Source organism: Giraffa tippelskirchi, chromosome 14 (assembly GCF_054371585.1).
Source record: "Giraffa tippelskirchi isolate mGirTip1 chromosome 14, T2T-mGirTip1v1.2.pri, whole genome shotgun sequence".
NCBI lineage: Eukaryota > Metazoa > Chordata > Mammalia > Artiodactyla > Giraffidae > Giraffa > Giraffa tippelskirchi.
This window is the reverse complement of record NC_137288.1, coordinates 71,882,173-71,897,914: the sequence shown is the minus strand read 5'-3', so window position 1 is coordinate 71,897,914 and position 15,742 is coordinate 71,882,173. Positions and strand designations below refer to the sequence as shown.

At 47.5% G+C, this 15,742-nt stretch overlaps 1 protein-coding gene across 2 annotated transcripts in view; it reads right to left on the bottom strand.

The window, feature by feature from the left end:
- PHLPP1 (PH domain and leucine rich repeat protein phosphatase 1) overlaps positions 1 to 15,521 on the bottom strand; it is a 257,597-nt gene extending 242,076 nt beyond the window's left edge. For both annotated transcript variants that reach the window (XM_081562281.1, XM_081562280.1), the window contains exon 1: positions 14,654 to 15,521. In XM_081562281.1, coding sequence (XP_081418407.1) covers positions 14,654 to 15,446 — 793 coding nt within the window. In that variant the 5' untranslated portion in view covers positions 15,447 to 15,521. The remainder of the gene's footprint in view (positions 1 to 14,653) is intronic.
- Positions 15,522 to 15,742: the final 221 nt, after the last annotated feature.

Here is a 15,742-nt window from a genome sequence, read left to right as displayed (position 1 = left end):
CACGCTGAGACACAGCTCCCGGGTAAGGCCCTACAGCCCATCCTGAGTCACAGCTCCCGGGTAAGGCCCTACAGTCCACACCTGAGACACAGCTCCCGGGTAAGGCCCTACAGTCCACGCTGAGACACAGCTCCCGGGTAAGGCCCTACAGCCCATCCTGAGTCACAGCTCCCGGGTAAGGCCCTACAGTCCACACCTGAGACACAGCTCCCGGGTAAGGCCCTACAGTCCACGCTGAGACACAGCTCCCGGGTAAGGCCCTACAGCCCATCCTGAGTCACAGCTCCCGGGTAAGGCCCTACAGTCCACACCTGAGTCACAGCTCCCAGTAAGGCCCTACAGTCCACGCTGAGACACAGCTCCCGGGTAAGGCCCTACAGTCCACACCTGAGACACAGCTCCCGGGTAAGGCCCTACAGCCCACACCTGAGACACAGCTCCCGGGTAAGGCCCTACAGCCCACACCTGAGACACAGCTCCCGGGTAAGGCCCTACAGCCCACACCTGAGTCACAGCTCCCGGGTAAGGCCCTACAGCCCACACCTGAGACACAGCTCCCGGGTAAGGCCCTACAGTCCACACCTGAGTCACAGCTCCCAGTAAGGCCCTACAGTCCACGCTGAGACACAGCTCCCGGGTAAGGCCCTACAGTCCACACCTGAGACACAGCTCCCGGGTAAGGCCCTACAGTCCACACCTGAGACACAGCTCCCGGGTAAGGCCCTACAGCCCACACCTGAGTCACAGCTCCCAGTAAGGCCCTACAGTCCACGCTGAGACACAGCTCCCGGGTAAGGCCCTACAGTCCACACCTGAGACACAGCTCCCGGGTAAGGCCCTACAGTCCACACCTGAGACACAGCTCCCGGGTAAGGCCCTACAGTCCACACCTGAGACACAGCTCCCGGGTAAGGCCCTACAGCCCACACCTGAGTCACAGCTCCCAGTAAGGCCCTACAGTCCACGCTGAGACACAGCTCCCGGGTAAGGCCCTACAGTCCACACCTGAGACACAGCTCCCGGGTAAGGCCCTACAGTCCACACCTGAGTCACAGCTCCCGGGGTCTCCCGCTCCGGCCTGTGCCCTCTAATCAGCCGCTCCATGCCGAGGCTCCATGCTCCTACCGCCCACCACACCCTCACCTGGGGGGCCTTTCTCCATCGGCCCAGCCTCCCCCCGCCCAGTCCCCACTCACCCTCTAACACCCCCCACCCGCCGCCCCTCCCACACACCCGGCCCTTCCACTGGGCTCTGCTCCCATACGCCTGTTTCACACGAGGGGTCCTCTGGAAGTCTTCCCAGAGCATCCCCGGAGAGTGGGTTTGTTCAGCTTCTGGGTCCCCTTGGCACTCAGCAATGCCTTCATTAAGGCAGTTCAAGTTTTATTGGACTTGTTTACGCAAATTATATAACTGTTTATGCAAACTGTCTATGTCCCCCACCCACACCTCAGACAGGAAAGCCTCAACGTTCAAAAGGCATTCATCCTGAGAGCTTCAAAAATTTAACAGAAACACTCTTTTTAGACCTCTTCCCTTCCATCCAGGGCCACAGCCCCACCAGCATTTACTCTGAGTGTGGAAAAGGAGCTCTTACCAGAAAACCAGGTAAATAAAAAAGGTTTATATCATCTTCCTGAGAGTTACCATAGATATGAAAAACAGTAGAAAGCAAAGGGACCCACTGAGATCTGGAAGCTGGATGGTGAGCCAAGTCCATTTGCCAGCTGAACACATGATTACTGTCAGCTTAAAGCACGTTACCATTTCAAACTCATCCTCAGCAAAATTCATCCTCAACTGCAAAATATCTGTAAATACGAAGAGCAGGAGACACATCTTCATTCATTCTCATATCACCAACTCCCAACTGGAGTCCTAATCCTCCAGTTTGACGTAACTAATCAGTGAAACCCCCATACAACCTTTTGCTGCCTACTGTCAGGAACTGACCCACAATCCTTATCAAAGGGAAACGTGTCACCTTTGAGCTTCTATATTAGCTCCTGAGCCCTGTGGCGCCTGCATTCGTCTCCTCTTCTCCCTCCACTGCTCTAGTTGCAGCCCTCAGCCTCTCCCGGAACCAGGCAGGCTCCCAGCGGTTTCCCTCCTCCGGGGCTCATCTCTCCCACTCTCAAGTCCCAACACTGGCACGTCTTAAACTGCACTGTGCAAACAAATCGCCCGGGAATTTTGTTAAAAGGGCAATTTTTCAGGAAGTCTGAGGTGGGCCTGAGAGTCTGCATTTCCACCCACTCCCAGGAGATGTTGCTGCTGCTGTGCTCCAGAGCTCACGTTTCCAGGGGCACCATCTCCACCAGGCGCCGTCCTGAAACCAAGGACGCGGCGAGCAGGCAGCGAGCAGAAGCCAGACGGCCGTCGGTGCGGGCTGGGTAACTGCAGGTCTCCACACTGGGTGAGAGACTGGACTAGACCCCCTGGTCCCGCCCAGCGCTCACGTTCTCGGCCCTCCCTGGAATATCCAAGACGCTGTCACCCATTTTTCACCCATGAGGCTTGGCAGAGCTAGTCCCCAGCAGGAATTATCAATGATCACGTTCGCCAGATTCTAAATGATTAACAGTAACCATCTGCAGACAATGCTGGTTTAGTCCAATATTACAAAAGTTTCTAAAAGATAAAGAAGATACTGTGCAAGCGGCTATACAGTTTTACTTATGAAAGTACCTTAAAGATAAGTGATCACCACCACTTCCCTGTATCCATAGTATTATCCAGAGGTCAACACCACTTGGGTTAATCTCTCCGTTTCTCAGAACCAAGAGGCTACTGACCATTTTATCTGGTTGGGGGCTAGGGTGGGAGACCTCATGAACACGCATGGAAGCAGGAAGCAATGAGAGTTCCCAATTCTCTATCAGCAGCTGCAAGTCAATCTGAGCTAAAACAAAAACAAAACCCCCAGCATTCCAAGTGTAGTGACTACAAGAGGATCCCTGCTCTCAGAAATGGACCCTTGTGTGGTATCTTCACAATGACATCACTTCTTAGCAGCTCCAACATACAGGTTTATAAAACTTTTGTCATTGTGCATTTATCAATGTGTACCTGTGTATTCATTGCAAACAATCCGCCTGCCAATGGTGCAGACTTGGGTTCTATCCCTGGGTGGGGAAGACCCCTGGAGAAGGGAATGGCAACCTACTCCAGCATTCTTGCCCAGGAAATCCCACAGACAGAGGAGCCTGGTGGCCAACAGTCCAAGGGGTCACAAAGAGTAGGACAGGACTCAGCGACTACATAACAACAATTTATCAATGAGACAATATTGCTCAGATTTTCGTTAAAAACATCAAGCTCTTCTTAGGACTTAGTTACAAGTGAAACTGAAGCTCCAATACTTTGGGCACCTGATGCGAAGCACTGGCTCATTTGAAAAGACCCTGATGCTGGGAAGGACTGGGGGCAGGAAGAGAAAGGGAGGACAGAGGATGAGATGGTTGAATGGCATCACTGACTCGATACACCTGAGTCTGAGTAAACTCTGGGAGCTGGTGATGGACAGGGAGGCCTGGCGTGCTGCCGTCCATGGGGTCGCAAAGAGTTGGACACGACTGAGTGACTGACCTGACTGACTGACAAGAGATTTTTAGTGTCTACAATCACAAAGGCTAATAGTAACTATTCCCCTTATAATTACACTGATGCCACCAGCATTTCTGTTAGCATCCCCCATAAAAATCAGTTTGTTGGGTGTTGATACTATTCTAATGAGTTAACTGAGAGGTCTCTAAAAACTTGTCACAGAGGACAGAAAGGTGCAACTGACAGTGGAAAATACACACTGGCAGGTAATTAACCTGAATGTTGATTAGCCTGAAGTACAAGTATTTTCATTTTAATCAGAAGCATGACTTATCTTAGTCAACCAGGATCTGCATAACTTTTTTAAAAAAGCAGGGTGTTTATCATCCTTTCAGAACCAACATAAAAAACAAAACAAAGATTCTTTCTAGTGTCATCGTTCAAATTACTACATGAGACAATGTCTCACAGAGACATTTTGTCTCAAATTTGTAACAGGCCGTTAGCGCAGACTTCATTTACCGTCAAGTGTAGCCCCGGTTTTACAGCCGTGGATAAAACAGTTGTTGTTGCCCATGTGAACACTCAAGAGTTGTGTTTCCTCCTAGTCCACTTAAGAGGTTTTTTCAAAATGCCTCCACCAATGACAACTAAGACAGTAGATGGGCAAAGTTAAGGATAATACCCTCAGGTTATGACCAATTCCTCATCTTCCAAATTTTACATTAATGTGGTTGGTCTACATGCCATTAAACTAAAAGGAAGTATCTCGTTCTGGAAGATAAAGACAGCATCTCCCATAAACCTCGTAAATCCGATCCGAAGAAAGCAAAACCTTCATAGGCCTTACAGAAAGAAATAAGAGACGGACTTTCAAGAGTTCTGGAGGCCCCCCGCCAGGCTCAGGGCAACCTTGAGCATATGCATACCGGCCTTTTCAAGAAAGCAAAATTAACACTTGCTTAGATCCTCACAAATGATGATACCCAGTTAAGCCCAAATGATCCAAATGGGTAAAAGGGTTGATAAATCTTAAAGAATTCATCTGGAATTACTAACCCTAAACTTAGTCCGACTCGACTTTGATCTACTAGTAATTCATGGTTACTTCTGCAAACAGTTCAGGAGGCCAGAGTTATGGCAGAGTCTGCCCCCTCTCGTCCTTCAAGATGGCTCAAAGGTCTTCTGGGGACACGTAAGTAGGGTCAGGAGCCTGTCCTTTCCTGTGACTACAGTCATGGGTGAACCCACTGCCTCTATCAGAACATTTTCCACCTTTGTTTTCTAAACACTGGCTCACTTGTTTCCACAAACATGCCCTCAGATCTACAAGTATTTCAAGGGATCCTAGAAAATTAAAATTAGTTATCTATGAATCAAAAATACATATGACATGGTAGGTACTCATAGTAATTATGGGATCAATTGAATGAGTGAAAGTGTATAGTCTGCCAGTGTCACTGAGCAATAGCATAGCCCATCTTCCTTAATGAGCCCTAATTACCTCTAACTAAAATTTGTGGCAATTTACCCGTGCTAAAAATAACAGCACCAAACTACATCTGTAGAACATCTCACGTTTACAAAGCACTTCCACATATATCATCAAATCTGAACCTCACAGGAGCCTGGTGGGCTGCAGTCCACGGGGTCGCTAGGAGTTGGACACGACTGAGCGACTTCCCTTTCACTTTCATGCATTGGAGAAGGAAATGGCAACCCACTCCAGTGTTCCTGCCTGGAGAATCCCAGGGACGGGGGAGCCTGGTGGGCTGCCATCTACGGGGTCGCACAGAGTCGGACACGACTGAAGCGACTTAGCAGCAAGAGCAGCAGCAGCTGAACCTCACGAAGGGCTCTGAGACAGATTTTTTTTTATCACCTCTTCTCTCTAATAAATGAGGCTTAAGGAGATTAAAGGGTTCCTCACAGGTCTTGCATCAAGAAAGGAGGAGCCGGCAGTCAAATCCAGGTCTTAGTTCCTCCATCAGGGCTCCTTCAGCCTCAGACCCAGGGCCTGGGTGATACGGGTCCTGCTGTCCTAGGTACTTGCCCTCACCCCATTTGATCTTAATGACCCCGTGTGGCTCAAGGTCATTACCTGCCTCCACAAAACAGGAAAGAGCGACCCAGAGCTCCGGTCTCAGGGCCACAGTCAGAACACAGTTCTCAGCTTCAAGTACTTCAGAGTGCATGCTCCCCAAATGCTGATCTGCTCAAACTGGTCCCTGAAGGTCATTAAGGACAAGGTTTTCACATTCGGCAAGTCAAGCTATTACACACTGCTAAGTGCTAAGTCGCTTCAGTTGTGTCTGACTCTTGGCGACTCTGACTCTGTAGCCCACCAGGCTCCTCTGCCCATGTGATTCTCCAGGCAAGAATATTGAGAGTGGGTTGCCATGCCCTCCTGCAGGGGATCTTCCCCACCCAGAGATCAAACCCGTGTCTCTTTTGTCTCACTGGCAGATGGGTTCTTTACCACTAGCACCACCTGGGAAGCTGCAGGCTTGACAAACCCAGAGTACTAAACAAACTGCTCTATTAACTCGGTCTACCTGTAACCCTCTGGTGCTAACACTGTCTGCCTCACCGGGTTGTTATGAGGATTAAATGAGTTCATATTTACAAAGCACTTAACACAGTGCCCAGCACATGGTAAGAGTGATATAAATGTCTATCAGTTAAACAACAGAAAACATAAACGGAGGAAAAGTGACAGTTTAAGTCACTAAAGAAATACTCGGTTATTCAACAAAACGTCGGGGGACCACTTGCTCGTCCCTGCTTCCTTTCTTAAACAACACAGGCTGAAACGAACTATAAAATACCACAGGAAAATATGGGAAATGTCTTTTACATTTGCCCACCCCTCCTAAGTCTTGGGATGGGGAGGCCTTCCTACGCATGACACAGAAGCCTGAATACCTAGAGGAAAAGACTGACATAAAAGCAGTTTACCCCACCAGCGCCTTCAACCCACAAGTATACCCACCGCCTCCCATCACTCCCCCCCCCAACGGAGAACGTGCGTGCGTGTATCATGTACACGTGTGTGTGAGGCAGAGTACGCATCTCCTCCAACTCCAGGGGGGCTCACTTCTGCCCCCAAGGAGAGACTCAGTTTATTACATAAACCTGCACATCGGCTCCCTCAGCCATGTCCCCTCTCAGAGACCATCCAGAGATTGATTCCATATCAAACCTGTGCTCAGGATAAATGAGTATCCGGTGTGCTCCTACTCCTACTCGGAGACCAGGGCCGGCAGGGAGGGGCGACCCCACGCCGTCTGTCCCATCACTGGTCCTAATCTTCTCCAGAAAGGTGCTCTGCTTCGGCTGGCAACCTCAGGCTGATTGCATTAGGTCCAAAGATGTCCCTTTCTCCATGACAAAAGGCAGGGGGTTCAGCTGTTTCTAAACCCACAGAGAGGCCTTACAGAAATTAAAACAACGGCAACATTTAGTCCTTCTAATCTGAAGAACAGACCCTCCAACGGAGCCCCAGGCCGTCAGGAGCTGGGAGAGATCTCACACGTGCTCTACCCCAAGCTCATCGTTCTGCTGAGGAGGGGCTCAGAGCCCAGGGCAGGTTAAAATGGAGGCCCACAGGCACTGCGAGCTTCCCTACTCATAGACCCGTTTCTGTAAACTACAGACCGGAACAAAGTTACTCACACCCGACCTCAGGTCACAGCAGCCAAACCCCAAAGCCCTAAGATGCGGCCCCTACTCAAGTGCGAGTAGTGTCAGCCGCTCGGTCGTGTCTGACTCTCTGCAACCCCATGGACTGCAGCCCGCCAGGCTCCTCCACACTCCTCCGTCCACGCGATTCTCCAGGCAGGAATACTGGAGTGGGCAGCCATTCCCTTCTCCAGGGGATCTTCCCAACCCGGGGATTGAACCCGGGTCTCCGACACTGCAGGCAGACTCTTTAGCATCTGAGCCACCAGGGAAGCCCATTCGAGTGCTAAAGTACAGCCAAAAAGCACTGCCAACATATGGTTAGAAACAAAGAAAGAATTCCTTGAGGATGTATTTCTCATACATGACAGTAAAAGTCAAAAACTGGTTCTATGTATAAAATCACACTCTTTGGAACATGTGTCAGGGGTGAGCTGACTGTAAAACCCAGATAATCATTAAATAGGCAGTGGAAACCAGAACAGTTCATACTTTGTTTCGCTGTATTTAAAAGCATGCCTGGTATCTGAAAGAAAACTCAAACATTCTAACGTATTATTAATGGAGGTAGACGTGAAAAAATACACTCTCCACCTGTTCTTCATCAGAGGTACAAGCCAGCAGAACTAGACACCAACAAGCACAAAATTCTTCCTGCTTGAAAAGACCGTGGGGCGGGAGAGGGGGATACAAGTCAACCAATTCAAATTATCCCAAATTTCTAGATTTTTTTGCCATTCGTTATTGACATGGTCCAAACCCAAATTTCAAATTTTATTCAATTATCAACCAAATGCTTTCACGTAACTGGAAAGGAGACTAATTTACTTCTAACAAGCTTCATTTCAGAAAATACATGTCACAAATTCTGGATCTGGGGGACTTCCTCGGTGGTCCAGGGGTTAAGAACTTGCTCTGCGTAAACCCATGGCTGATTCATGTCAATGTATGGCAAAAACCACTACAATATTGTAAAGTAATTAGCCCCCAACTAAAATAAATAAATTTATTAAAAAAAAAAAAAAGAAAATACATTTGCAAGGATGAAAGGCAATTAAATGTTCCTGCTGGAAAAAAAGAAAAAAAAAAGAACCTGCTCTGCAATGTAGGGGTCAGGGGTTTGATCCTTGGACGGGAACTAAGATCCCACGTGCCACGGGGCATCCAAGCCCGCGAGCCGACTGAAAGATTTCACACGATGTGATAAACATCTCCTATACCGCAACGAAGACCTAAGGCCGTCAAACAGACAGCTTTTAAAATTCTGGATTTTTTTGTGTTTTGCTAAAGTATCGTCATCTACAAACTTACAAAATATGTATAATGTATAACCAACAAACAGTATTTCACACCAACAGAACTTCTAAGTCCCAAACTCTAAGCTCACTGTAAGACACTTTATTATTATTAGTAGTAGTAGTAGTAGTAAGACACTTTATTATTATTAATACATTTTACAATGTATTAAAGCAATCTCAAGTGTAAAAATACAACAGGGAAACATTTCAGCATTAATGTGGCATTATGGGATGGTTATCCTTTGCTTCATTTAACATACTAAAAGACACACCAGGCATATATTATATATATATATATAAAACAAAACAATTCCACCTCTAAATTGACATGTAATTACCCTTCAGTAATCCGGTAACCATTACTATTCTTGATTCTAAAGTACAATTACCACATAACTTGAAAGAGCTGCTATTTCATAGTTAACCAAATATCCTAATGTTCTTTAATCAAACTATCATTAAAGTCTGTTTTTTCCAGGCCCCAGAGTTTCAATTTATGAAAATCTTCCAAAGCCTAGAGAGGAAGTTTCATAACAACCACTCACACAGACTTAGGTTATATGCAGCTAATACGTCTAAAGAAGCCATACGGTCAATTTTCCTTGGTTTTAACTCTACTATCTTTAGAAAATCAAAGCAAAGTATAAAAAAGAGTCGGCCCAATAAGCAGAGGGACCCGAAGCCAGACTCAAAACCTCTCATTACCAGTGCTGTCCCTGAAGCCTGGGGTGGAGTAGGTTTTAGAAGGTGAGACTTTCAGAAAAAAAAAAAAGGCTTCATTTACCCAGACTATTTTGGACGTTTTAATAACATTTCTTTCTCTTTTTCAAAACGTCAGCATCTTTAAAGAAAAGGCTTTTCTATTGAGGGGCTTCAGGCTCTCTCGACTGTCACAGCACAATTAAACCCTTCTCCTGTCCAGACAGACGGAACCGTGTTAAATCTGAGAGGCCTCATTTGATAGATGCCTCATTAAATCCATCTCAAAGGTGAGGTAAGAGGTGCCTGTGGAAAGGAGGGGGGCACACCTGTTAACTCTTATGAAAACAGAGAGAATCTCAAAATCCACATAGAGCCTCATTCATGTGAAGGTGGCAACAGAGTGAAGCGTACCTGCCATCTTCTGCCCTGGGAGAGGGGTGGGGGTGAGGGGTGTGTGTGTGAGGGGTGTGCGTGTGCGTGTGTGTGTGTACCACAACCCCTGGGGACCTATGCCCTGGGAGAGGGGTGGGGGTGGGAGTGTGCGTGTGTGTGTGTGTGTGTGTGTGTGTGGGAGTGTGTGTGGGAGTGTGTGTGGGGGGGGAGTGTGTGTGAGTGTGTGTGTGTGTGTGTGTGTGTGTATAACACAACCCCTGGGGACCTGCCCTGGGAGAGGTGTGTGTGTAACACAACCCCTGGGGACACAGGAAGGGAGGCCGAAGATTCAGGACACACACCATCAGCTGCTTCACAAAATTTCACAGATTCAACTCGACAAATGTTTAAACTAAAGTGCCAAGTGTTATAGGAGCCTTGGATCATACACAACCCTCAATAAATGCTATGTTACCAAGAAATCAAATTCAGCATTTTATAAAGAAAGAGAACAAGAAAATAAAACATCTTACACTTAAAAAATAATAAGAATCTTGGGATAACCAATCATTTAACGTGGCTGATTTAACAATCTTACAGATACAAAAAAGAAACTTCATAAACTTATCTACACTCATCTCCTTTCCCTACAATTATTTCAATGAATGTTTAAAAAAAAAACAAAACACTGTTTTAGGAATAACTATGAAATTTAGGGAGAGTACTTACTCTCTAGCCCAATATAGAAATTACAAAAACTGAACAGCATAGTGACATTAACAAAGCACTATTGATCACTAAAGTACAAATAAGTTCACTTCAAATAAAAGATTTGTGCAAATCTTTCATGATAGCTATTTTTGATATTTACAAGTAAAGCTATGTTTTAAAGGAACTGAAATGTCACACCACCATCTTCAAAACTTATCCACTTTTCAGATGAAGTGCTAATACTCTGTAGCCAGTGATAATTTTACTGTTCAACAACTGAGGCATGCTTAAGCAAGAGAATTAAGAATCCTTAGGTGAGCTGTATTTCACACCAACTTGAATGTACGCATGACTGTTTGCCACCAGGATCCTTTCGTACTTTCTGTATTGTCCCCTCATTGTCCAGTCCTGTTTCTTTATGTTAAAGGCAGCACGATAACAACAGAACCATCCACCCTTTACAAGGAATGCCGCCTGGGACTGGAGGGTAGTATCACCTCGTCACCAGCAAACAGAGTGCATTTCCTGAAAGCTTTTAACCAAGTTAAAAATCCAAACATAAAGGAGATTCAGCATCGACTCATGGAAAGTGACATGAATTGTAAGGCAGAACAAGCATGCTCTCTTAGCTCTGCCAAGAACTGAAAAACCACAAGCAAGAATCAGAACTCTTTACACATCAGCTTCTCTGTCTGAAAAGAGGACTGACACGGACTCCTCCCTAACAGTGTTTCTGAAAGGACACGAGATAATTTATGTGAAAGCTCTTTTAAGATTTTTGATGATAATAAACCCAACATATTAATAGACGTTATCAAACCACAGTTAACAAAGGACAAGACAGCATGCACTTTACATTCAGAACAAGTATAAAATATAAATGTAAAAAAACAAAGTTAAACCCTTTGTTCTGAAAAGGAGTGCTTAAGCACACGCTGGTGTCACATGTTCATACCAGGTTACTCAATACTGCTGTAATTATAGTAATAAGACACTGCTCGTCAATATTACAGCTTAATGCTGAACCGTCCCTTCTTGATTTCCACATAGGAAACCATGTAAGGCTGGATCATTCCCAGAAGAGAAAAGGAAGAAAAATAAGAGCGGGTGAGGAGCCCCTTTTCCAGAGCGATCCCAGAAAGTCACACATAGAAATATCTTGTCCAAGGTTCACCAGGCACAGTGCGTGCGCTCTCTGTTCTGTCAACTAGGATGTCAACATCCTTTCCCCGTCACAATTTGAGCTGAAATAGCGAGATGACTAAATCAACAGGTAGAAGAGAGTGAAAAATATAAAAAACATACCTTGTAACACTGCCCTTGATCAATGACTCAGGTGCCCCCAGGGAGTCGAAAACACAGCCTGATTATTGAGCAACATAAATTCTTGAATTTTTTTTTCCACTTAAAATTACTCTCTTTCAGGTAAAATTTAAGATGGCTGATCTTAAAAGGAAATTAAATGTTAATGAACCTAACAGACTTAATACTTCACACAAGTTATTTCCGATAAAGCCACAATTAAATTTGTTCTTATTTTAAGTCAGCTAAGAGCATGGCTGCTTGAGAGGAGCAGAAACGATTTTCAAACTAAAGTTTCTATCACAGCTCTGCAATCACAAAGAACCCTGAGTCCAAAGCCTTTCAGTTCATTAAAGACTTTCATTTTACTCTGCCTAAATAAATATTTAAATATTTAAAGCAACCACAAATGGTTTCCAAAGCTTTTTTGAGACTCACTTGGGCCAGGTTATAAACACTAAAATTTAATTGAAAGGTGACCTCAAGAGAATGAAGTTCTTCCCGGACAAGAACTTCTCAAAAAAAGCAACTGATCAACAGACAAACTATATAAACAACAGGTAACAAGCTCAATTTAAATACAGGAAAACATTCAAAAGCCTTCAAAGGCAACTTCCTAGTCTATCCTTAACTCCATCTACACATATGAACAAAGTGATACAAAGCAACAAATTTCGAAGTAAGTTATATGTAAAATTCTAAAAACAAATGTGGTAGGAAACAACCAGTCAAAGGGTCTTGCCTAAAACAAATGTTAATTCTCTTCTTTGAGGAAAAGAATTACTACATAACACTTTCTTGTTGGGTGTCCTACATTCCAAAGGGGGTAATTTCTAGGAATCTCCTCCCACCTTAATGCAAACCTCCATGACATGTGCAGTCTTGATAATGTTCCTGTGGTAAGCGAGACCACCTTATAACAAAGTCCTTTTGTTCATCAACAACTACACTTCCTTGCAAAGGTTCAAGTGGACTCATGATATGGTAAATTTTGCTCTATGGCAAATAAATAGCAACAGAGATATCTGATATATTAACTTTGGCTTAAAATAAATTCAATTTTGTATAAAATGTGCAATTAGACATCTTGATAACAATCAGGCACCTTCCTTCTAGGAATCCTGTATACAGGCTTCATACTCAAGAATAGGCTGGATACTGCGTGTGGCTTCCCCATTTTATTAGTTACCTTTACAAGCGTATACACAGAGGGGTACATATATTTATGCTGCGCATACTACAGCAGAGCAAGTTAAGTTTAGAGTGAAGTAGCAATTACTGCTTTTCATGAAGAATAGAACAAAAAGATTAAAATGAGCACACCAGAAATTTGAGATTTAACCAGAAAGATAATCTGTCAACTTTACAACGAGATAAGTTTAAAAAACAAAATGCAAATAAAAAACAAACAAACCTATATATCATCCACTTCGAACATTTTAGACACACTTGAAGAGACAGTCAAGGGGAATCAAAGATTTAAATGCCATGACTAGGACACCTAAAACCCTTCCCATGGACATTTATCATGATCAACAATCCAATCATGAGGAAAAATTGAGGCATGCAAAGCTCTTTCCATGCAAAATATGTTCAATATGTTCAAAATATGCTTAACATAGCCCTTGCTTCTTTACACACACACACACACAGACATTTACCATTCTCATGTTAACAAAATACTCATTCCAAGCATGATTACCATTTAATGCTTTCATAAAATAACAGTATTTTATAAATTACATGAGCCACAAGAGAATATAGTTGTTACTCCTACATTAAAAAAAAAAATCACCTATTTTCTAGGCCATAATCTTTTTAAAGACTTGTCATCCGGTTGGGACATTATCTTCAGGTACTGCAAATGCTATTGTATTACGATATGGTTTTCTTTATGAGGCCAAAATCCATCAGAAATCCACTTGAATTATAGAAAAACCTCAATTAAACATAAAGGAACATCTCACCAGGAATGCTACCAGTCTTGCATATCTCAAGGTAGGAGTAAAGAGCTCTTCATTCAAACTGACTAAACTGCTACTAGAACACAGGTGTGGACCAAAAACATTAAGTTGCAAAGAATGGCTACAGATGAATGCAATTACAAGCGTGATTCTCTTCCCACCACCACCTACAACCTAAGTGGAGAAGTAATTTACTACTTTAGTAAATTTAGGGAAGATGTAACTCCCATTTAACTATTGCACTAACCTTGTTTTAAATAAAATTCCTTACCACTAAAACACAATTCTTCAAACCAGCAGAGGAAAAGAACATAAAGTACTTATTAAGCTCAAATATATAGCCAGGACCCATAGCTCCCTAATTTAGCACCAGCCACGTCTTTAAAAGAGAAACACTAGTCACCCCTGGTCAAGAACTTGATCTAATGTATCAATTCTATCCCAATGTAAAAATTTAAGATCTTTAATTTAGAAATGAAAAAAGGATGCGGAGGATTTCAGATCACACTCAGAGACAGCAATCAAAAGTCCTACTGTGACCCCTATGTATCCCTATTGGAAGTCACATTGTCAGTTCTGGCTATCAAGGTTAGAGGGGAGAAACTAAGAGAAAGAAACAGGCAAAACCACTTCTGATGCAAGAAGTACACTTGCAGAGGAGACTGAAATAAAGCCAAGAAGCGCTAAGGAAAAGTATCACTAAAGATGATCGTGGCTGCCGGGTTCCATCGAGGACTAAGTGGGCAAAGGACAGGACGGGGAGCAGGAGGAGGGCATCGGCCGACCCGGTCTGAGCTCGGGGCGGGCGCTGAGTGCTCCCGAACTTTTCCCTTGGTCCTTTTTCTCCGCTGGTTTCACAGCACGTGAAGTTGCCCTGAAGCCTCAAACGGCCACAAACCCCGCGGAACGAGGCCCGCGGGGCCCCTCTCAGGAGCGTGTGCAGCCGGGGCCCCGCCGCCTCCCCCGCGCCCGCGGCGGGAAGCGCTCAGCTCGGTCCCACCAGTCGTCCGCGCGAGCGGCCAAGGGCTAACAGAGCCCCGAGGGTGCGCGCGGCGCGGGCGCAGGTGACCGTCTTACCTGCGTAGAAGCGGATGAGGCAGCCGACCTCCGAGTCCAGGCCCTCCTCCTGCACCCTCCACAGCGCCCCGAAGCCCAGCTGGAAGAGGTAGTCGTTCTGGATCTGCAGCGGCTTCTCGTCCGCCTCCAGGCGCCGCGCGGTTTCCCCGTGCAGCTGAACGTACAGGGTGGGCGGCGGGGGCGCCTTCTCCACGGCCGCCGCGTCCCCGCCCGGGCTCTCCTCCGCTGGCCGATCGCGGGCGGCGCCGCCTGGGCCCTCGACGCCCCTCCGGGCCGTCGGCGGCGGCGGCGGAGGCGGGGAGGCGGCCGGAGAGAGCGGCCGGGCGCTCGAGGAGCAGCCGCGCAGGCGGGGCTGGCCCAGGTCAGCCTCGAGCTCCTCGGACGACGACGAGCAGTAGGGCTCCGGCCGGCCCGACGCGCCCTCGGCGCCGGGGCTCAGCCGGGGGCTCTCGGGCTCGGGGTCCGGGCCCGCGCCGTCTGGGGCCCGCGGGGCGCCCGGGCTGCAGCCCGCGGGCGCGGGGCCGGCGCGGCGCGGCGGCGGCCCCCCGACGGCGGCCAGCGCGGCCCTCCCGGGCGGCGGCCCCGCGGGGCCCCGGCCCGGCACCTTCAGCACGCCGCCGGCCCTGGGGCCCGCCTGCAGCAGGCGGGCGGCCACCTCGCCGGCAGTGGTGTCCAGCGTGCAGAGCACCGGGCGCAGGCGGCTGGCGGCCGGGTGGCGGTCGAGGACGTGCACGCAGCCGCGCTGGAGCTGGTGCCGCACCCAGTCCCGATCCGACGGCTGCAGCGGCAGCATCTGCCGGGGCCGCGGGAGGAGCGCCCGGCGGTCCAGGCTCCGCGAGCACGGCGGCGCCGCGGCCGGACCGGGGGCGGGGAGGTCGGAGGGGCGCGGGGCGGCGGCGGCAGCGGACGCGTTCCTCTTCAGCCGGCCTCTCCTCAGCAGCAGCGAGCTAGCGCCGGGCCCCGGGGCGGCCCCGCTGGCGGCGGGCAGGGGCGCCGGGCCGCGCCGCCGCCTGCGAGCCGCGCCTCCCGCCCGGCCCGGCGCCGCGGTCAGCACGGGCCCGGGGCCGCTCGCCGCGGCCCGGCCCTCCG